Genomic DNA, 24,592 nt, shown 5'->3' on the forward strand with positions numbered 1-24,592 from the left:
CAAACATATGGACACCAAGGGGGGAAAGCGGGGGTGAGGTGGTGGGATGAATTGGGTGATTGGGATTGACATATATACACTAATATGTATAAAATAGATAACTAATAAGAACCTGCTGTATAAAAAAATAAAATAAAATAAAATTCAAAACAAAACAAAAAAACAGGCAGCTTCTTCTGGTGGGGCTAAGTTGCAGCTGTGTAAGTTGAAGGACACCAGCTGCGGAGTCTGTGCATTTTGGAAGATTGAAAGCATGGCAGGTCCAGAAACTGATACCCAGTTCCAATTCACTGGTATCAAAAACTATTTCAACACTTACACTCTCACAGGGAGAATGAATTGTGTACTGGCCACATACAAAGGTATTGCTTTGATAGTCTTCCACTTTAAGTTAAGGTCTAAAAAACTCCAGCTGTGAAAGCAACATAAATGAATTCTAAACTGTACCTCATCTGTTATGTTCCCATGCCTGGAGAAGCTAATGTCAACTCATCATGTGATACTCAATTTGTACAATAAATTATGAACCTGGAAAAAAAATAAAAGTTAGTTGCTCAGTTAGTAAAAATGGAAAACAGCTAACACTTTTTTCCAGACCACACTCCTCCAGTGGATATCTATACCCAGACACAGAGCAGCAGCCCTGCTTACAAGCAACAAGCAGGTGGCATCCAGCGGACCTCCAGAAATGGTCCACAGATGAGGAGCTCTTTCCTCCTGCTCTTGAAGATTAGGGGTTTATGAGTTGATTTGTGGCTGTAGACCCTTCCCTGGGCCCTTAACTTGCATACTTAAAGCTGAGTCTTCATAACCCAAGAGTAAGAGCAAGGACAATCTCTCATTTACCCTCCACCTGGGACACTGGTCAGCCATGTGTATGTACCTCACTATCTGTCATGTTCCCCAAAGCTCTGTGGTTCAGAAACTGAGCTGTAGACAGAATCTGGTTCTATCACTTCCTGTCACTATGATATTGAGCAAGTTACTTAAACCTCCCTGTGCCTCCAGTTCTTCACCTGTTAAGTGTGAATAATAATAGACATCTATTTCATGAGTTGTTACAAGGATTAAGTGAGATCTGCATTGAAGTTGCTTGTAATAGCATCTGGAATATTGTAAGCCCTCAATAAATATTAGCTGATATTATTACTACTATAGCTATTCCCATGGGCAAGACTGCTGCGAAACTACTTACTCCCAGTTATGACAGAAAGTAGAACAAAAACTTTTCTAGTTCTTTTTAATTCTAACTCTACTTTCTCTTTTTCACCTCCAGTTTATTAACTTTATCTCTGGCTGGACCATAATTTTCCTGACCCCTCTTTTCCTTTTGCTGTGGTTGCCTCACTTACTGTTAATAACCACCCCCTACAATCTCTATCACTAATATTAATACCTGTACCACCACCAACACCAGGACCACCTCCACCAGCAACACCAACACCAGGGCCACCTCCACCGTCAACACCAACACCAGGACCACCTCCACCATCAACATCAACACCAGGACCACCTCCACCACCTCTACCTCCACCAAGACCACCACCACCACCTCAGCATCTCCAGCTCCCCCTCGAGCCCCCAAAACACCAACACCTCCATCACCACCTCTGCCATCATCATCACCACCACTATCAGCTCCATGAAAACCATTTATTGAACTAAAAAAATAAGTTACATGTTCAGCTTATTTTGTTTTTACTTTTGAAGGTAGTATTATATTGTATTTTTGAAGCCACTTCAAAACCTTTTTGAAACAAAGTAGGATATAAGCATATAGATATATAACTAGTCATGATTTAACGAAAAGACATAAAGGCAATATGTGCCACCTAAATTGTACTATAAATCTAAATGATAGTAAATTAGCAAATAATGCCATATATTACTAGAAATTAAAATGCATAGACTTATGTTGTTCTTGTTCTTGTTTTTGTTAATGATGTGATATGTGCATAATCCCATGCAGGTTTCCTAAATTCTGGGAGACTCCATTTCTTCTTCTGTAAAATAGGGATGACAATCCTGGCAACAGCATACTTTTACGGATTGTTTTTAGATGATCTGCATGAAAGTATATTGGCACAAATATAGCCTGTGTGCAAATGTCAAGTGGTACTCATTTAAGCAAATGTCCTAAAGGGCCTTCACTCTAAACCACATGTGACAGAATGAGCCTTACTTTATCCAGGTTTTTGCTAAAGTGTGTTCTTAAGTGAGCTGAGAGCAAATTGGTTTTCATAGAAAGTGTGGAGCTACAGGGACCCTCAGGATCATAGGTTCCTGGCCTGTACCTGCTCCTGCTGAGACTGAGGCCTGAATTGCCTTCCTTCTTCAAGGAGTGAGAGAGAAGCCTCCAGACAAGCGGTCAAGGATTTCTCGCTGTTCAGTACACACAGATATGCCTCTCAGTCCCATGGCATGAAGTTTGTCACATCCAGCCCCTTCTCTTGCATAAATGCTATAGCCAATTAGAGATTTGATGTTCAAATCTGCCTCTAACAGTTGAACAAAATATCCATCGAGAAATAAAGTGCTCCAGATATATTAACTGTTCCCAACCCCCATTGCCCTAAAGAGTAGACACAAGTAATAAAAACTATTTCAAACACCAATTCCTATTTCACCCCACTTGGAAAAAAATGAGATATATTTCCTCACCATCCACCCATAATGCTTGCCCATAATGTTTTCCCAGGAGTCACTGGGAAATCTTGCTGAGCCCCTCACCACCCTCCATCTAGCCCCACATTATTCTTCAGGTACCTTCAACCCAAGCCTTACACCAGACACCACATAAAGCAAAAATGGCAGCATATTCACAACCTTAGTTGTGAACTGCTGATCTCTTTCGCATTCTCCGTTCTTGTTATTGATCCTTGAAGCTACTGTCCTCACTATTAATTCATTCACTATCTTCAGCCTTTGTCCTTCAAACTTGACCCTTGGCACTTTCTTCTTGGGTTCTACCTAACCACCCCCATCTCCTGCCCTCCCCTCCCACAAAGCCAGCCAAGCACTGACTCCCTTCTCTAAGCTACCTTGGTCCACCTGAGGCAGCCCCACAGGTTCAACCCAGCTCCAAACCCTATCCACTGTCACCACTTTCTTCCAGGTGGTATCTCAGCAGAGTTCACTTGAGCCACTTCACATTTCCCTACCCACTGCCACTCTTTAATTCTTGAAACTTCTTGAATAGGGAACATATTTCCTATCTGGAGAAGCTTGGTCCTAATTACTCTCTAAGAAGACCGGAAAATGGAGCCACTGGTGTGCCCAGAAGGAAGGTCAGGCTGCACAGACACACAGCATTGTTCATTTCTTTAGCTACTTAAAGTGACTTCCTACTACATCCCCACTGAAGGTTCTTTCACGATGGAAATGAACTTGCTTTTTCTTTTCTTGGTAATATGGTAGTAGTAAATGTGGACTTCACGGAAGATTAAGTTCTACAGGAAATGTGTATGTAGAACAGGAAATAGTAAGAGAAGACATACGTGTGATGGATCAAATCTCTTCGTTAACAGAGGTGCCAGGCTTGGGCACTATCTACTTGGTTTGGGTCTGTGGGGCTTGAGTAGGGAGGACCCAGCTAAGACAACAGGAGGTGCTGGGGGCAAAGAGTGGTTGAGCCAGATCCCAGCCACAGGGACCACAGGGATGAATAACATCAAAGGCAAGAAGCAAAGTCAGTCTCAGAGATGAAACTTTGGGACTTAGAATTGAGAAATTAAGATCTAGTGACATCTAATTTGTCAAGCTGATGGAAAAGTAGGTTAGGATGGGATGGAGCTGATGGGGAAGTCCACAGCAACTGCCTAAAACAGCAGTAGAAGTGTTAGTCCTGCCTTCATGGACTAATGGGGGTCTGATGGAAGGTTTCACCTGGCTTATTATAGGCTTTTTAATTTATTCATGTATTTAGACCTTCCTCCAGAGAGTTTTCAAGGAGGTTCAATCTTGTATGGAAAACACCACCACAGAACATTGTAGAATTGATTTTATCTTCCCAGTCACATCTCATCTCATTAATTCTGACAAATTCATGGGAAGGATCAGTCTGCATTAGAGCCTGGTCTAAATTAAAGAAAAATTTAAAGAAACACCATTTGGTAGTGAGTTCTTCAACACTGCTTGAAGTCACAAGCTACGTGAATATTGGCTAGGACGTGAAAACAGCAATTTAGGCACTAGGTTAGAGTGGTGAAGGGAAGGGGTGTTGTAATAATTGACTCAAGGTTTTTTCCTTCATATTCTGAGAGCCTAGATTCTAAGTGCACATAAAAGCACACAAATATTTATGTCTATGAATACCTAGAAGATTAATTAGACTAGTTTTGTACAGCCCATGACTAAAAGTAAGGAAACAATTTTGGCTCTATCCAGGAAGTATTCTTTGTTGGATCTCCCCAAATAAAGAGGATCACTTTGTAAGGTAGCAAGCTTCCCACCCTGGAGTATCCAAGATAAGATGGAGAGGCAATTGAAGGGGATATTGTAGAGGGGGTTAAATGGGAGTAGTCACACGTAATGACCCTAGACTCCATGATTCTGGAAAATAACATATAAATAACTACTACTCTGTTGGAAGAACTAGAAAGCAGCAGGCTTATAACCCTTGTAAACTTGATTACACTATTAATTAGTTTGGTAAATTCTTCTTTATGTAGTTGGAGCTCATCCTTGGCCAAAATTACCATTACTTCAGCATTAGTGGCATTTTAATTTAGGAGGATTTTATCACATCACCAAATAATCTAATTGTAATTCAATTTGCAGCTAGTACTTACCCCACCAAAAAAAAAAAGTGGGGGAGGAAGATTTCTACTTTCTGATACACATGACCTGGATCTAAATTATAGACTGATTTATAGCTGTTCAAAGAAAAAGGTGTTATTCAGGGAAGATTTGTATATCTTATAAAGGACCAAAATGAACCTAGTAATTACAGAAATGTTGATTAAATTGTCTGTGGTGTGGACGTGGCCTCCACCACACTCACTTTCAGTCCAGAGAGCAGACCTGATTACCTGGCTGACTATTTTTCAGCACCCTCTGCCGCTAATGCTGACTGCAACGGGATCAATATTTACTCAGCAGCAAATGTGTGTTATAATAGGAAACAGAAAAAATAACCCAGAACAAACATTCAACTCAGTTCAAAGAGCTGTGACATCCTCTCCTTGAGGTTATTATATTTCTCTGCAAGCAAAGGCAGAAATAACCCGCTCCTACCTGGGTTGCGGGTGCTCTTGGGGCTCCGGAAACACAAGGCACGACAGCAGTGGCAGGGCTGCAGGCTCACACAATGGTCGTGGATTAGTGTCTCCTCAGCACCTCAAGACAATAGACACAGAAAGAAGCCTTGTGCCTCAGACTGCCATCTGTGGGTCTGAATATTCACCACGTGCAGGGCCAGCTCCCTCCAGCTCAGCCCTGGCTTTCTGTTTTATTTGTCCCATGAGCTCCATGTGCCCAGAGAGAAGCCATCAGGGGCAGTGTGTTTATTTCATTTTCGGCCAGGTTAGAGTCTCCAGGAGAGAGGTTAGTTGTTTCTGCAAAGCCCGTGAAAGTCAGGATGAGAAACGGCTCCTGTAGGTAGCCGGCCAGTGTGCCTTCTTCTTCCCTTTGCATTGAGAGCAGCCTGGGCTGGGAGCTCCTTTTCTCCCTGCAGCCCTTGCCTTTCCCTGCACCTGACCCAGGTAGCACACTTCTCCACCTGGCTCTCTCCTACACTTCCTTGAAGACTCAGCAAGCCTTCCCTGCCTCGCCAGTGCCCCCACCTCTTCCTGTGTCCCCATCATACCCAGGCTTCCTCCTGGTACAATTTGGAGCCTGTGGGCAGAATCTGACCCTGCCCATCTCTCTCGCCACTAGACTGGAGCTCCTGAAGGATGATGGCAGTGTCTTGTCCTCTCTGCTTCCAGTACCTCGCCCATAGTAGGTGCTCATCAAAGATGTTCTGAAAAGACAAACCAGATGCTTGGAATTGACCAACAGTTGGCAGTTTTAGATGTAAATATTTCTCTAGGAGAAAGAAGCCTCATGTATGCCTTCCTGGAGCCCCCTGGGGTGATTAACTTTCCAAAGAAAGGGTTTGATGAGTGCCTGCCCCTGAGGTCCCTTCTGGAAGACAGTGTGGTTTCTAAGACACATCCCACCACCACCATCACTGCCCTGGGAAGCAGGGCACCGTGTTAGCTACTCTAATGCATGTGAGTGACACAGCCTGCAGAACTCCACCTGCGCGCCTCCGTTTGCCCGGTGGCCAAGCCTCAGGCAGATTCCACGCCCCTGCCATGGACCCAGTGCTTTTTCTTGCCCGGCCATCTCTGCCACAGCCTCTAGATATGCTCCTCCCTCACTGAGACCCTCTTAGGAGTGATCTAGTCAAGTGTCCACAAGGCTTCCAATCTTCTGAAATGCCTTCTCCTTAATAACCAATAAAGGACCCCCGTTAACCTTACGTGGTTCTCCCACCTCTTCATCCCTAAGAGTCCTGCTCAGTTGTCAAGGTTAACGCTACTTTCCTGAAGGCTTGAGTGTTAAGGAGAGAGGCTGCAGTCCTCTTTCTAGTTTCTTCCCCGTGCCCTTCCAGAAGGAATCCTTAGTGCGGTCTCTCTCTTCTTGGCCCTCTCATGCCTCCATGCTGAGGGGGTATGTTCCCAATTGTACATCTTTTCTCCCCTTTTCTTCTGCCAGTTCCAGAATCACAAAATCCAGGCTCCTGGCCTGTGAAGGAAACACTAAAACTCCCTTAAAATTCAGAAAGCAATTGGTCTGCTCAAGCTGGCTACTCTTTGACTTTTGCACACAGAACAAGTTAGCCCTTGTCACCCTAACTCTTGCTGTTCTGGAAGAAACTCTGGGGCTAACACTGCCACCACCTAACAGCCCAAAAAGCATTTTCCTAAATAAAGTAGGAGCTTCCCTTTGCCAAGGACACCTTTCCACAGCACACTTCCCCTCTGCTCTCCAGCCTTGAATATAGAAATGGCTCCCTATTATTTAAATAGCACACGTTACTTTTCTGTCTGTTGATATAGCTCTATCTGTGGCTTTGTTTCATGGGACCCAGGGAAGGAGAAATCCACAGCCTCCACCAGGAAAAACTTTCACAGTGCCATCCTCTCAATGTGGGGGAAACCTCAGTCAGAGAGCTTGAAAAGGAGACCTGAGAGATCATCTCCTCTATCCTCCTGCCCCCTGAGCTCATGCCCCTCTGCCACAGTGCCCAACAGATTTCCCTCCCATTCCATAGTCTTCCCCAAACCTTCCTCGATTTAACGTCTTCAAATTACCTTTTCTAAAGTCTCCTCTTGCTGAACTCAAGCTCACTCCCTCTCTGTCCCACAGGAAGGATGACCAGCCAGCAACCTCCTTCAATGACTGTTTCTTCATTATAAGATCAGGGAATATATAGTTGGATGGTGTAAACACAAATTCCACCTTCTGGGAGCTCGGACTGAGACAAGAGGAAAAGCACTCCTGTCTGGGGGAACTCCAAGTCCAATGGAAGGCATGCAGGGTAACAGGGCATGTGCATGGGGGTCTCAGTAGAAACTGAGGCTGCATTTACTGGCTGTCCATTCATTAGTGTGTTCAGCTCTTGCAAGAGAAGCTTGGGTAGCAATGTGGATAGGAACAGCTAACACTTTCATAGCCTTATGACATGGCAGACACTGTTCTCTCTTCCCAACTAATTGCCCTTGGGATAATTAGCTTTAACTACATTTCACCTATGGAGAAACTGAGGCACCATAAAAGTGATGATTTGCGTATGGTTAGGTGACTTTAGCTACCTATCTAGACTTGCCACCTAGATATGAGATCCTAGAAGAGAGGAGCCTTGTCGGTAGGCAAGAGACTAGAACCAAGGGAATTGACATATCCAGCAGGCTATGAAGGGCATCAATGTTAATAAGTCTCTCTAACCAGATTCTCTCCTCAAAAGCAAATGGTCTCTCCTAGCCAGATTCAAGCAAGAATTGAGCATTTGGTACCACATGCACTCTGAAAAGTCACATCAAACATTCTTTATATTGGAGGCAAGTCTAAATGCAGAAGTAAATAAAAAATAAGCTATCACTCCTTCAAATATTAAGTAAACAGAAGAGGCAAGATAAATCCCCATTGCCCTTCTAACAGCTCTGTATTTGGCCCCAGAATACCTAGAAATAGCCAAATGCATAACACTGTCAACAATATACATAACACTGATTACACAATTTATCAGGATACACTGTAGTCATTTATTTGTCCATCTGTCTGTCCCAGTGGACCATGAGCTCAAAGGGAGAGTTTGGATCCCCAATGCCTGGAGTAATCATTGCTAAATAGTTTTTGAATGAGTGGATGAACAAATTAATAAGTAAAAGAAGAAACAAATGAGTGAATGAAATGTAGATATGTCCCCCAAACACCCCCAAGTATGTGATGTACGTAAATTATATACTAAGTAAATCTCAAAAATGGGATTATATAAATGAGAATGAGCAGTTTGACTTTAGTTTGATTTTTTTTTCTAAACTTCTTTTTCCTACAGCAAGATGACTTCAGAGATAGGGACCCAGGACTGCCAGGTGATTGATTGCCTGTAGGACCAATTGGAGCTCCCATTTGTTCCAAAATTGATGGCTCCAGCCCCACCGTGGTGGTGCAGTTTTTCATTATATGAAATGGAAAAGTGATTTAATAATTCTTTCTGTCTTATATTGCTTTAAAGAATTTCAGACAGTTAAAACTTGCATGGATTTTTCCACCATCTGTGTGAGAGTGGGGAAAAAAATGCTGATTGTGTTTTTCCTATTTTTAATACGAGCCAGATGAAACAAAAAGATTGTTTCCCTGCAAACTATAGGTCAAGTACCTATAGAGGCTTGGGTATGCTCTGTAAGTTATCATATTATCTTTCTTTCTTGACAGGATACCATTAGGTGGTGTATCATTTCAACATTTATTATCTTTCATGTTCTTTTATCTTCACACTAGGATTTCTTTGAAAATTCCAATCTATGCATTTGGTTTCATTATACAGCACTGTCTTTTAACAAACCAATTTTTGAATGGCTTTCAATATTCTTCAGTTTCACATTTGTCATATCAGCCTGAAACAGTGCCCTAGTTATGTCTGTTTTAGCTTGTTAAAAAGAAACATATCCAGGGAATGAAGTGTTGGGAGATCACACCTTTAAAGGTAAGCGTTACGCGTCCTGGAGAACTGGAAAACACTCAACTAGGAAAGGCAACCATTATAGAAAATAAAACAAAAATGTTGAAACCACATGTAACAACTGGTGTTCGTTTTTAGAAAATCGTCAATTATGTTAACATCTGGGAACATTCCGTAGACTGCCGCAGTTTTCTCCTACGGCCCATGTGGGGATCTGTCCTGATTCACAAACGGGGTTGCCCTACCCAAGTGTGAAGTGGTCCAGAGTTTTCCTTGCTTTCAGAATCAGCAACATAAAGAGCTTCTAGCTGAATATAAATATATTAATACAAAGAAGAAGCTTTCAGCTTAGTTTCCACTTAGTTGAAAACAGGACAGCCAATGTTTGCATGACTACCAGTGGCCTTCTGAAGCATCTTGACACTGTCTTAGGATGTTCTGAGGACTTTTTCAGGATTTATTTGGATGTCTTTATTTCTACCGTAGCTTTACTAAGCTAAAGAGATTTGCATTTCAGGAAATTTGAAGGATTTTGGAGAACTGCTTATAAGTCTCTGTTGCAATGTTGTCAATTAGAGTTGCATGAAGCATAACAGATTGGCTGGACTGAGATGTGTTATTTCAACAGAACCAGACACCAGTAAGGTCCTGACATCATCTTAAACATGCCTTCCACAACCCGCATCATACTGACAAAGGCAAGAGCCTTCAAACCTCGTTCACTTACCCAGATGACAGGACGGATTCAGCACCCTTTGGGTAAAACAAGAAAATTCAGGTTACACGTTTATTAGGGCTACCATTATAAATTACCACACATTGAGGGGCTTAAAACAACAGAAATCTATTCTCCCATGGTTCTGGAGGCTAGAAATCCAACACCAAGGTGTCAGCAGGGCTGCGCTTCTTCTGAAGCCTCTAGGGATGGATCCTTCCTTGCTTCCTCCAGATCCTGGTGGTTGCTGGAAATCCTGGGCATTCCTTGGCTGGTAGATGCATCCATCACTCCAATCTCTGCCTCCTTTGTCACATGGCCTTCTTCCCTGTCTGTATCTGAGTCTCTGATATTTCTCTCCATTTAAGGACACCAGTGATTGGATTTAAGGCCCACCCTCATCTAGTATGACCTCATCCTAACTAATTACAAAAATCTGTAAAGACCCTATTTCCAAATAAGGTCACATTCTGAGATTCTGGGAGGGTATGTACTTTGGGGAGACACTATTCATTCCAGGAGAGAGATCAGTCATGATCTTGGAGAGCTTTGGAAGTTTTCTCAGTCCCAGTTGAGCTTTGAACACAAAACACACAACAACCTCTCTAACAGGCCCCTTCCAAGTTCTTCTTAAGTTTCATAGTACTATTCAGACAACAAAGACAGAATTTGAAAATTCTGAACCACACATTTGCATTGGATCCAGTGCTCTCTTTGCCTCTAGAACAGTTTAACATTTTCTACTTTGGAAATCTAACCTTTACAGGGCTTTGGCTGGTAACTACAGCCAAATTGGTCTCAGACCTCAACACCAGGTGGGATGAGTGGAGGAGGAATTCATTAATGGTACAAGATTTTCATATACTGCTTGGATTGAATACCAGTCTAGGTTGGAAGTGCTTGACAAAAGTACAATTGAAGGCTAAATCACGGTTTGATTGCTTGGACAATTTTGGATAATTATACCAGTTTAAGTTAAGCCATAAAAGAGACTCAAAATAATAGTGACTTAAACAAGGCAGGTTTCTCACTTTCTGCAACCTAGAAGTCCAGAGGCAGGTAGATATCTATGTAGTATGGAATCCTTAGGGACCTGGGCTCCTTCAACTCACCACCCGCTCACGCTAGCAAGGGGAGCCCTCATCTTCATGGTCCAATATGGCAGCATCCATTTTCCAACCTAAAAAGGTAGTGAAAAGAGCACTTGCAAGATAACTTTTAACTCTGGATTATATGGGTCAGGCACCCTAGATCAGCTGGTTACTCCTCCAGTAGACCCCAGCCATTTCTAGCCTATATTCTGAGTTTAGATGCCGAATCCATGAAAGATATGTATCTTGATGTCCTGCTGAAGAAGCAGCAGGCACCTGTCTTTATTCGACACGTAAGGATACTATTCTTATTTTTAATAAACTTTTTGAGGTATCATTTGCATACAATAAAAGGAATATATGCATTTTTTGAGTGTATAGTTTGATGAGTTTTGACCAATATGGATATCTCTGTAACCACCACCCCAATCAAGGTATAGAATATTTCTCTCACCCCAAAACCTCCCTCATGCCCTTTTTAGTCAATCCCTCCTCCTGGTCCCAGGCAAACATTGATTTTGTTTCTATCAATATAGTTTATTTTTTCCTGTTTTAGAACTTCATATAAGTGGAATCAGGCACTGCATGTTCTTTTCTGCCTGGCTTCTTTTGCACAATAAAACCCTTTTGAGATTCATCCATGTTATTGTGTGTATCATGAATTTGCTCCCTTTTTATTGGAGAGCAGTATTCCATTGTATGGATGTACCATAATTTGTTCATCCATTACATTACTGATGGACATTTTGACTGTTTCCAGTTTGGGGCTATTAGGACAAAGCTGCTATAATCAGCCTTGTATAAATCTTAGTGTGGGCACATGTTTTCATTTCTTTTGGGTATATACCTAGGAGTAGAATTGCTGGGTCATGTAGTAAATGTATGTTTAACTTTATAAGAAACAAAAATTGTCTTCCAAAGCAGCAGTACCATTTCACACTGCCACCATATGAGATTTCTAGTTCCTCAAATCTACCAGAATTTGGTTATTATCAGTCTTTTACTTTTAGCAATTCTAATGGGTATATAGTGGCACCTCATTGTGATTTTAATTCACATTTCCCTGATGATTAACAATGTTGACCACTTGTTCATATGCATATTGATCATTTTATATCTTCTTGTGTTAAATGTTCAAATAATGTGCCCATCTTTATTAGGTTGTTTGTTGTCTCAATATTGAGTTATAAAAGTTCTTTATATATTCTGGACACAAGTCCTCTGATATATTTATGCATGGTGCATATTTTCTTCTAAGGTTGTAAAGATGTTTTTCCCATGTTTGCTTCTAGAAGTTTCATAGTTATAATTCTTACAATTAGGTCTATGATTCAATAGAATAATGATTAGCAATAAAAAGGAATGAATATTAATCTAATACAGTGTGCCAGGCCAAAAAAGGCACAGGGGATATGGGGAGGAAGTTGTCTTGCACAGGGAAACCATCATGGGCAAAAGCTTGACAATGAGAGATACCTTAGGTTATGCCTTTCCCTACGCATCTGCTAATGACTTTTCACCATAATGTCTCTTGAAAAGTTGTACCACTTCCCAGATAGCACCTTCTTTTTATTCAGTATAGCAAGTTGTTCAGTCCAAAAATTCCAAATACACATGTTATAAGAAATGAGATTTCAGCATTATGGTCTGAGGAAAAGACTCACTCATCAATTTACTTGACACCACAGTTTCTAGTAAGAATATCATCAGGGGCAAATTTGAATTCATATTTGAATAAATGCAAAGCATTCTGGTTTGTGTACACCAAGCAAGAGAGATGAAGAGGTGGCATCTTCTCTGATTCTATGTTCATTATGGACATGTGTTATTTCCATGCTTTAGTATAATTGGCCTTTATTTTGGTTAAAGGTGTTTGCTAAGCAAGGGACAAATACACAATGGGGGCTAATTCCAATTAGGGACACACTCCAAAGTGAAATTCCAATTTTACTCTCTCTCCCTGCTCTTTAAGATGATCCAGGTATATAGTCCCCAACCCCTGGGCAACTGTCACCCTTCCCCAGGAGAACGTTCCTCCAGGGCCATCTTGCTCACACCATCTTGACTGCACTGGGTCCCCTCTCACCACAACCAGCTGGGGATGTGGACCTTTGAGCTTGATTCTCTCCCCAGGGAAAAGGGGGGCAGCAAGCAGTCAATGCCCAAATGTTCTGCTGCAGGAGTGGAAAGAGAAAACCATGAACTCCTTCGGGTTATACTTTTGTTTGTATACGTATCTATAGAAAATTGGTAATGGTACTATATTTCTATAATAGCTCCTGGTTCTCCTGCCACATTGAATCTCCCTCCAGCCTCATCCCACACTTGCAGCCCATCCATCTCCCCCTCGTTTCTCCTCACACATGTCTCTGGCCATGTGAGGTCTTCCCAGCCACTCCCGCATCTCCACTCTATTCCTACCTCTCTCCTTAGCGTCTCCCGCTCCTTCCGTCACCCTCTTTGTCTGTTTCAAAGTTCAGAGCTTCGAGACCCACAGCACGCCTCTCTTCTCTGCTGTACTTTTGTACTTATATATGATGACTATAAATGTAGCCCTAGATTGTTCATCAAGGGTTTCATTTTTGTTCCCCAGTTAGACCCAGTGAAGGTCAAGGTTTTCCACATCCTAGTGTGTAGCATGTAGTGGGTGCTCTGTGGATCTGAGAAGAGACATTGGGAGCACTGTGCACAAGACTTACATTATCTGTAGTGCTACCAATTAGCTGTGTAACTTGCTTAACGCTCTGAAACCCAGTTTGTCCCCTATATACCTGCAAGACAGAGGGATAAAAACAAAACATTGATCTCTGCTAGACTGCACTGGCAGAGGGCATATCAGATATCATTTTAAAGCATAAAGCCTCTTCTAATTCTTCCTTTCCAGAATTTTCTCTAAATGGTCCAATCTAAAAACTGACCCTCAAAAGTCCATCAGATTCTATGGACCACCTGTACTTGTAGTTGAACCCCCATGCCCCACTGCTGTCATCACCACAGAAACATACTCATGCACACACACACACCACACACTTGGACTGGTACCTAGAACACAATTATTGTTCGATAAATGCTCAAGGATTGGCTTTTCATACAGGTACTTAGCAAGGTCATAGAAGAGATGGAGCAAAAGATTCAAACAAGAAACAATGGAAAATATTATGCCACTATGTAAGTGCTCCAGAGGTGCAGAAATCAGCATATTTGAGATAGTTTAGAGAGGAACGTCGCTAGGGGCAATGACCTGGATCAAGCTGAGGAGATGTGGTGCTGAGCAGGAAATTCCCCAGTTGGCTTGTTACACCAGGCTTGACAGCCCCAAGAAGCCAGTGGAAACTCTTGTCATTAAGAAGCTCTTGCAGTTATACATTGCTAACGGGAATAACCCCACTTTGGTGGGACTAGAGAATGACTTTTAGACTTGACAGCTCAACCCCTTCATTTTTCAGGTAAAAGCACTGGGACCCAGGAGGGGGAAATCACCTCTGCAGGATCGCAGAGTTAAACTTGAAACCGACTCCATGCACTAACTCCATTTCCTCATCCCCATTCCCTGGCAGACCCAGGTAACTCCCTCCAAACTTTCTCTGCCATTACCTCCAGGCCACTAGGAACAAATTGCAGTCCCCACCTTACTTGCTGTCTAGGAATCACCTGGCACATTTAATGGTTCCTCTTCTCTTGAAACACCCCTCCTCTGGTTGCCATGATTCCAGCCTCTCCAGTGGCTTCTTAGCAGTTGTCTTGGCAGGAACATCCTCAAGTCTCAGTCCCAGCCCCTCACCTCCTCCCTATGTAGTTGTATCCTCTACCACAGGGTCAGTATTCCCAAGTCAATATCTCCATCTCAGTCCCTTGTCTCACTCCAGAACTCGAGACTCATATATCCAGCTCCTCAGTGCACCCCTTCTTAGACATCTCACGGGAATCTCAAAGTTGACACAGCCCAATCTGAGAACCCACACACTGCCCTCCCTCCATTCTTCTCCATCTCAGGAAGGATGCCACAATCCCCTGTGCCTCAACCAGAACCCTGGGCATATCATCCTTGACACCAACAGTTCCCTCTCCAAGTCATGTCCATCCTGCCTCCTATACACCTCTCACATCACCCTGCTTCTCTCCACCTCCACAGACAACACCGTGGTCCAGCCCACTCCCATCTCCCACCTGGACACTGCAACAGCCTGCTTACTTCCACCCCTGCCTGCATCCCCTGTGCCACAAAGCATCCTCTACGACAGAAAGATTTTTTAAAGTGAAAATCAGAGTCTGCTACTCCCCATTTAAGATCCTTCAACTAATTTCACCCCATCGCCCTGCATTTTCTGGTCCCTGTTGACCTCTTCATTCTCATTTTATAATGCTCCCCCTTTTCCCTCCCCACCACCCATCACATACAGACACTTATCTTGTTCCAGACACTTTTAGTTCTTTGAATTTCACCAAGTCTCTCCTGCTCTGGGGGTTTGCACGAGCTACTCCTTCCTCCTGACCCACTCCTTCCCCCTCACTCCAGATTACTATCCATCCCTCAGGTTCCAGCTTAGAAACCACACTGTCTGGGCAGCCTCCCCTGGCCTCCCAAAGAGGCTGGGTCTCCAGGATGTCGCTCTCACAGCACTCTTTCTCCTCAATCGTCATGTCACCACAGTGATCTGAAAGGACTTGGCGATGCGTGCCTCATCGCCTGTAGACTGTGAGCTCCAGAAGGACGGGGCTCATGTCTGCCTGGTTTGTTCCTGTGCCCCAGGTGCCAAGCACGGAGCAGGGCATGTAGCAGATGCTCAGCAAGCACTCTGGAAAACTGAGTGATGTGATGTCTGTACGCAGGTCTGGCAGCAGGCCACTCTTGCTGTCTTTCTCCTTGGTCTCCCTTTAAGAAGACGGCATCGTGATGTCTGATGTATCCGACTCATCCACTTCGTAATGTTGGGTTCAAGTCTGGGGACAGGCCAAGGGAACGGATGGCCCTGGAAGACGGCTCTGGAAAGGCAGACATTCGGCGAACATTATGCACTGGGTACTGCACAACAGACCCAGAAGACTTCATGGGGGAGGCGAACGGAACAGCAGACGCATTTCCTGCCCTAGAAAAGCTTAACGTGCTCAAGGAAGAACTGAGCTGAGGCCTATGAAATAAAAGACCTGGAAACAAGAAAGCTGACTTTTTTTTCTTTTTTTTTTTTTTTATTTATTTATTCATTTCTGGCTGTGTTGGGTCTTCGCCTCTGTGCGAGGGCTTTCTCTAGTTGCGGCAAGTGGGGGCCACTCTTCATCGCGGTGCGCGGGCCTCTCACTATTGCGGCCTCTCTTGTTGTGGAGCACAAGCTCCAGACGCGCAGGCTCAGTAATTGTGGCTCACGGGCCCAGTTGCTCCGCGGCATGTGGGATCTTCCCAGACCAGGGCTCGAGCCCGTCTCCCCTGCATTGGCAGGCAGACTCTCAACCACTGCGCCACCAGGGAGGCCCGAAAGCTGACTTTTAGCACAGTATATCTGCTACCCTTAGCAGCTGGATGTCCTTGGCAAGTTACTGAATCCCTCTCTAAGCCTCAGTCTCTCTCTCCACCTATAAAACGGAAATAAGAATTCCTGTTTGGAGAAAGCCAAATAGCATAGGCTATCACTTATGTGTGGAATCTAAAATCATGATAAAAATGAACTTATTTACAAAACGGAAACGGACTCACAGACATAGAAAACAATCTTACGGTTACCAAAGGAGGAAGTGGGGGAAGGATAAATCTAGAGTTTGGGATTAACAGATGCACACTATGATATATAAAATAGATAAACAACAAGGACCTACTGTATAGCACAGGGAACTCTATTCAATATCTTGTAATAACCTATAACAGAAAAGAGTCTAAAAAAGGAATATTTATAAAACCGAATCACTTTGCTGCATACCTGAAACTAACACAACATCGTAAATCAACTACACCTCAGTAAAAATAATTTTTTTAATTAAAGCAAAGAATTCCAGCTTGGCCTGCATCAGAGGGCCACCGTAACAATAAAATAAAGAGGCGTGTGTGAAGTAGTTATGTAAACTGTAATCCACTGCTCAAGAGTGAGGGAGGCTACAGCAACTGGACCCGACATTCATGCAAAAGCAGGAACACCAAAGTAGAGGAGGGAATCATGAGGCCTCCGCCTAAGTGAATCTGGCAGGGGGTTGTTTGCCCAGAAAATGCAAGTGTCCCTGACACCACAAATTACCTGAGCTCTGGACAGATGCGGCATCATGACTCCCGATTCCAGGAGGACTCCAGGGCCCCAAGAGGTCCCTGGGTCTCCGCAGGGCAGGCTGGATAGAGCTGCTTCTCTCTGAAAGCAGCCGGGCTCCCGTAGGAGAGCTTACTGTTCTCCTCAGGTGGGGCTGGTTGAAAGCTATCGCCTCTAATTACAGCTTTCTGTAGCAGTCTCCTTCCTTTACCCAGGGGCCCCAAACCCATGGCCGTCTACTGGATAATAACACAAAATCCTTCTGACTCACTTCAAATCCTTAGCCTAAACTCACCAGGAAGATGGTTGAATTAACCCTGATTTGTAGAACCCAAGTGTTTTCTGTCTCCAGGACTCCCTAAAGTCTTCCAATTCAAGGAACCACTCTTACTTTTAATTCCTGTTCACCCACCCAATCCAGCAGATTCTGACATGCCAAGGGTCCAGGGAGGCAGTATGTCAAAGTTAGAAAGAGTGATGGCTTTGGAGCCAGATACCTGATTCTGATCTCAGCTCTATCACTTCCTGGCTGTGTAAACTTGGGTAAATTGCTTAACCTCTCTGGGCTTAAATTTTTTCATCTCTAAGATGTTATGAGACTTCACTTAATACATGTAAAGATCTCAGAGCAGTTCTTGGCCATAGTAAATGCTGGATAAGTTTAGCAATTTTGTTACTATCAGAAGAGAGGTCATACATAACAGCTGAACACTCTCTGAGCTACAAAGTCCTGGACCCTTTGTGTTGGGAGCCTGGAGCCTCTTGGCCCATGAACCTGAGTTGCCAAGCCCCACACATATTTTCTTCTCTCTCATATGAAAACCTCTGGTATGAAAGTCCTCAGCACCACTATTTGACTGGGAGATGCTTACCCAGCTAAGGGCATAGGGCGATGGCTCTCAACCTCAGCTATACACTAGAATCACCAGGGGGGCTTTAAAAAATTCCTCATGCCTAGGTCCCACCCCCAGAGATTCCGCTATAATTTATTCTGGGATTTGACCTGGGCATTTGGAAGCTTGGAATGTTTCCCAGGTGATTCCAATATGCAGCCAAGGTTGAAACCACTGATGCAAGATAAAGTTACAACTCGGTGGTGGGAAGTAGGCTTTTCCCAGGGCAGGGGGAGGTATTATCATTTCCACTGTCAGTCTTCCAAGACAGAGATGGACCCTCAGCCAGGAAACTGCAACAACTGGGAGACTGGTATTAAACTTGCAGAGTGGGAATTCTCATCTCTTTCTGGGCTCTGTGGTCTTAGGTCTGGTGGCAAGTTCAAAGGCAGCCTCTTCCACTGGAAGTTAGGCTGGAGACCAGGCAAGGTGGCAGTGGCCTTGAAAGAGTGGCTTGGTTGGGTTGTTCAGGCTCTCTCAATAAGGTTGCAATCAACTTAGATTACAGTCATCTAAAGGCTTGAGGAAGGCTAGAGGACCCTTTCAAAGGTGACTCATTCAATGGCCATTGGCAAGTTTCAGCTCCTTGCTGGTTATTGGCAGGAGGACTCAGTTCTTCACCATATGGATGGACCTCTCCATGGGGCAGCTTGAGGGTCTTTGCAACTTGGCAGTTGGCTTCATCCAATGCAAGTGAGAGGGAGAGACAGGGACAGAGAGAGACAGACGAGGGAGCGGGGAGGAGGAAGCTTCGATGCATTTTATGACCTAATCTCACAAGCGATACATCACTTCTGCCACATTTGGTCACTAGAAGCAAGTCACTAAATTCAGCTCACACTCAAGGAGAGGGGAATCAGTCTCCATCTCGTGAGGGGAGAATGGTCAAAGAATGTTTGGACACATTTCACAACCACCACACCCTCCATCCTCAGGTTTCAGGTGAAATGACTTCCCTTCCAGGAAAATGTTCTCTGACCCTGAAGTGTGAAATTGGGATTCAAGGTCGTCCTCTGGCCCTTCCACCACATCCTTTGCCTACCTCTGTCATCATACTTTGCTCTCTGCTGAACTGACAGTTTCTAGTCCCATCTTGAAAAAATAAATAAAACTGGGAATTTCTAAAGGACAGAAACTGAGTATTTATTGTCATATCCCCCATGTCTGTCATAGGACTTGTTACTGAGAAGATTCTCAAAGTGCTCCTCAGAGAATGGACCCAGCTCTGTGAGTAGCTGAGGCATCTAGGGTGACAAGGGCCTCCCTTCATTTGGTTCCTAGCTGGAGGAGTCTTGCTCAAGCTTCTTTACAGCACAGCAGCTGGCTCCTAAGAGAGCAGGGAAGCTGGCAACTAAGTCTCTTAAGGGTTTGGCCTAGAATGACACAGTGTCACTCTCCCCACACTGTGCAAGTCACGGGGCCAGCCCAGATTTAAGTGTAGAGAAAATGGACTCTCCCTCTTGATGGGAAGAATGGTCTGTGTTTACCAGAGATGGGAGGCATTGTTGATAACCATTTCTACCACAGCAATCAAAGAAATTTGGGAAATATGAAATTAAAGTGAAAGAGATTTGCCTTTATTTTTGCAGTACCTGCAGGAATTCTCAAAGCATCTAAAATACTCATGATCATTATGAATCTCCAAGAAGGCGATGTTGTATACAAAGTTTCCCAAACTTACTGAACCGCAGAATGCCTCTCTTCATTTTTTGTTTTCACCTTGTAGGACTAGTATTACTCAAAACACAAGGTCTTTAATGGTGCTTCCAGCCTTAAAATCTTTTGATTTACAAACAGAATGGGTTTTTCCTGTATGGATGAGGGAAAAAAAAAATGGCCAGGTCGGAGAACTCCTGGCTTCCAGTTTCTTAAGTGACTAACACACACATAAAGATGAAAATCACCAAGATATTATCTTTTCCGCAAGTAGAATGAGATAAGACCAAAGAGATATTCAGAAGGCACGAGGGACAACCAAAAAGGAAAATTAGAGGGTTGAAATAAATGATAGCTGACATTTCTTCCAACTCTAAGTTTCTGTAAGTCTTTTGTCTGCCTCATGACCTCAAAGCTAGAGAGATACATGGAATAGAAAACAAGTCATTCTGTTTTGTTTATCTTTAATGCAGTTGTGCTTTTTGTTTGTTTGTTTGTTGCTTGGTTTTTTAATCATGGGTAGGGAGATGGAGGAAGGAGAAGGGCAGAAAACAGAGCCAGAGGTTATGTATGGTTTTTCATTATCTGTGTTCTGTAGGTTCTCTATGACCATTCTACTTTTGTTTTAGGATCTTTGGAAAACACAAAGAAAAAGGAAGAAAATAAAACTTGTTTATAATCCCATCAGCCAAAGAAAATGTTGTTAATAGTATATTTTCTTTCAGAATGTTATTGTATATGTAACTATACAATTTGTATAAAGCATGTACTCAATTTTGTTAAAAATACATGTATATATATTTTTATAAATAATATCAATTTATTCTTTTCATTATGCTTTACAGGAGTCCTTATATAGGATATATACCAGTCTTTTATTAGGTTTTGTGAAGCAAATATCTTCTCTAATTTGTAATTTGTTTTACAGTTGTAATGGTGTCATTTGATGAACAGAAGTTCACAATGTCCCCAAATTTATCAAAAGTTTCCTTTATTGTTAGTGCAAGTGTGTCTTTTAAAAGATATCCATAACTTGAGCAAATAAACGTATTTTCCATAATCATCTTCAAAAAAATGTATATATGTATATATATACTGCATTGACTATATACATATATATATATATGCACATATATGTACTTTTAACAGAATTGAGAACATGATGTATATGCAATTTTGTGTCCTTCCTTTTTCAAAGAACTTGATTATATTTGACTGTATAATATTCCGTCTGCATCTACCTTTCCCTATGCTATTTGTGTACATCTGTTATTTTGTATGTCTGCCACAAATATTTGTGCATAAGCCTTTGTATGTTTGATTATTTCATGGAGCAATATTCCTAAACAATGGAATTACTTGAGCATGTGGAAGGCTTCAAGTGTCGTGATACACACTGAAAAATTACACTTAAGAAAAGCTGTGCTAAACTCTATTCCAACTAGCAATCTATGAATGCCTGTTTAATTATTACCTTACTTGTATTTACAGATTATTTTATTCTTTCCAACATGAAAAGAGAAAAATGGTAGCTGGCTCTTGTGCTAATTTTCATCTCATTGACTAGTAGTAAGAATGACATTTTTTTCATAGATATATTCAGTCCCTTCAATTTGTTCATTAATTATGTAGTCATGTTCTTTACCTAGGAGTTTTTAAATATTTTTTATGTTTCACTTATTAATTTTAAAGCTTTTCTTATACATAAGATATTCATCTTTTTCAATTTTCTTATAAATATTTTTCTCAAATTGTCATTTGCCTTTAAAATTTTTTATGTAATCAAATTCACCTTTTTCTCTTTGTTTTCTTCTACTTTAGAAAAAGTGTTTCCCAATCCCCAAATCAATTAAATGTCTGTTTTCTTTTTTTTCCCGTTTTGTGATCTTCTATTTCTATGCTGCTGTCTTCAGTCCAAAAAGAATTTAGTCTGTTGTACGGTGGTAAGTGTGGAGGTGATTTTTTCCTCCCAACTAGCAGCAGGTTTGCTTGCTGGTGCATCCCTGCTCAGACAGCCAGGGATCTTTCAGAGCTGATTACTTTGAAGTTTTAATCTGTAGGTTTGAATTACAGCTTTAGTATTAGGTAGAGAAAGCCCTTTCTCCTTACTTTCATCTATTTTTGCCACAGTATTCTTCCAGATGAACTTTAGAAACATTCCGTCCTGTCGAAGGGATTTATTTTAAAACTAGGAACTGTTTTGGAAGGAATGAACATCTTTACAACGTTCAGTTTGCCATTCAAAAGTATGGAGCTTACTCAGAACCCTTACATCTCTCCATGAAACTGTGTATTTTCATATAGATCCCAAGCATCTCTTGTTACTGTTATGCTTAACTATTCTGTTTTCCACTGCTAGGAGGACTTTTAAAAATCCCATTATATCTTTCAACTGGATATTGCTGGCATTTGGGAAATATAATGATTGTTGTCTACTTATTGTATCAGGGAATTTTGCTGAAATTTCTTATCAATTCTAAAAGATTTTTTGTCAATTATCTAGGAATTTCTAGGCATATAATCACATCATTTGAAATACTGAGAAATGTGCTTCCTCCTTTCAAGAGTAATTCTACTACTTTCTGTTGTGTGTTCTATTGTTCTCATAGGAAGAGTAGGCATTCTTGTTTTGTTTCTGATGTTAATGGAAATACTTCTTATATTGATATTTTACTACTAACTGTGATGTAAAATATTGGTACCAGTTAGGAATTCATTATTATTAAGAAGAATCCTCCTATTCCTGGCTTCATAAATTTTTTAAAAGCAAAAGTGGTGTTTAATTATGTCTAATGCTCTTTTAGCATCTAATAACATTAGCATGAGTTATACTACATATTTCATTGATTATAAAATACATTGTGGGAGAAGGATAAATTAAGAGTATGGGATTAACAGATATATAAAATAGATAAACAACAAGGACTTACTGTGTAGCACAACCAGATTCAATATCTTATAATAACCGATCGTGGAAAAGAGCCTGAAAAAGAATATATATGTATATGTACAATATAACTGAATCACTTTGCTGTACACCTGAACTAACACAATACTGTAAATAAACTACAGTTCAATAAAAAAACACTGTAATTTCAGAGATGTTAAGACATGAAAAAGAAAAGGTGCATCTTAGAATGAAGATAGATATCCTAATATTAAAACATAAGGATGGGCCCCACTATTTCATAGAGAAATGTGCTTATATATTATTGTTGAATTTGGTTTGCTCAACTTTGTGAATTTCAAAACATACTCATATGTGATATTATTTCATAGTTTTAAAAATGCACATATATATAGGGTTTTATATTGGGGTATCTTTCATAATCAATTTCAATCAGTTTCAATCAATCAGTTTCATAATCAATTCCAATTCCAAATTGATTAGCTTTCCCATTTTTATTTTGCTCAGGAATTGTTTACATAGCACGGGAATTATGGTCCTTGAAAGACTAAAGTATCACATCAGTAAAAGCTTTCTGTCTCAGAGACTTGTTTTTAAGAGGTAGTAGTTTAATAAATTCTTTATTTGTATGGTTATTGAACTCTTCTGATTTCCATTTCTACTTGAGTCACAATGTATCTTTTATGTTTTTTCTAAAAAGTATCATTTCCTTCAATATATTTTTATCTGTTGGCAAAGAAATGCACATGATATTTGCTTAATCTTTAAAGAAATGTCTTTGATTTATCCCTTTCTTATCCTTAATTTTATTTGTGTTCTTTCCTCTTATTTACATTTATGAGAGATTTGCCTCTTTTTCAAAAGTTATTGTGTTTACTTTTTGTGTTTTCCTATTCATTATAATTCTTTAATCTTTCTTCCTTTTTCTTGTTTTACTTGTTAGATTTTTAAATAACCTCTCACATTGACTTGATTGGTTACTTCAGTTTTTATTTTAGCACATTATTATACTACTATTATATTATTTAAGGCAAAAAATAAACCTATGGTGGAGATTGGCCATGTCACATCCACTTTGATATGTAATATTCTCATTTTCATACGTTTTTTTAAATTGCTAACTAATTTGGAAATTTTTGTTTATGTATCTCTTTCTCTGTGGGTCCCCTTACCTCTATTTTTAGCTTTACCATGTTGTAGGTGAGAAATTTTTGCCTTTAAGAAGGTTTTGATTTATTTCTATTTTTGAAGAGCTTATTATATGATCAATTTTCTGTATGTTTCATGCATGTTGGAAAAGAAGATACAATCTCCATTGGTAGGGAGCAAAACATTTACTATACCAATTAATACTGTCTTTTAGATTATATTATTCAGATTCTCTATGTATTTATTTGTCCTATCCAATAACTATTAAATACTAGAGAGGACATTTCTCATGGCTAGAAACTGTTGTTTCTTCACTCTATCTTTCATTTTTGCTTTTTATAGTTCATAACAGTCATATGGTATATATTACTTTTATACTTTGATTGTAGATTTCACCTTTCATCATTATAAAAGGACTCTTTCCATCCCACGTAACACAGTTTGCCTTGCAATCTGTTTTGTGTGAAATTTATATTGCCACCCTGATTTCCTTTGGTTTACATTTCCATGGTAAGTCTTTTCCCAATTTTTATTGTTAGGATGCTGCATCACTTTGTTGTACTCAGTATAGAGTTGGATATTTTAAACCTATTTGAAGGTATTTTATTTTTAATAGAGGGTAAGTCATTTATGTTTATATTCATAAATGATATGTTCAGTTTTCTGCCTTTATGTAAATTTTGGCTTCTGTTGTTAAATTTTCTTTATCCTTTCCTGTCTTTTGTTACCAAGAATGTACTTTGTTTGCTTTAATCTTCTCCTTGACTTAAATGATATACAC

At 41.1% G+C, this 24,592-nt stretch overlaps 1 protein-coding gene across 1 annotated transcript; it reads left to right on the top strand.

Annotated features, from left to right (window-relative positions):
- The first annotated feature begins 253 nt into the window (after nucleotides 1–253).
- LOC132368446 (ATP synthase membrane subunit K, mitochondrial-like) lies at nucleotides 254–418 on the top strand. The gene has a single exon (XM_059927102.1). It carries the CDS (start codon nucleotides 254–256, stop codon nucleotides 416–418), a length of 165 nt encoding a protein of 54 aa, XP_059783085.1.
- Nucleotides 419–24,592: the final 24,174 nt, after the last annotated feature.

The sequence above is a fragment of the Balaenoptera ricei genome, chromosome 7 (assembly GCF_028023285.1).
Source record: "Balaenoptera ricei isolate mBalRic1 chromosome 7, mBalRic1.hap2, whole genome shotgun sequence".
Lineage (NCBI taxonomy): Eukaryota > Metazoa > Chordata > Mammalia > Artiodactyla > Balaenopteridae > Balaenoptera > Balaenoptera ricei.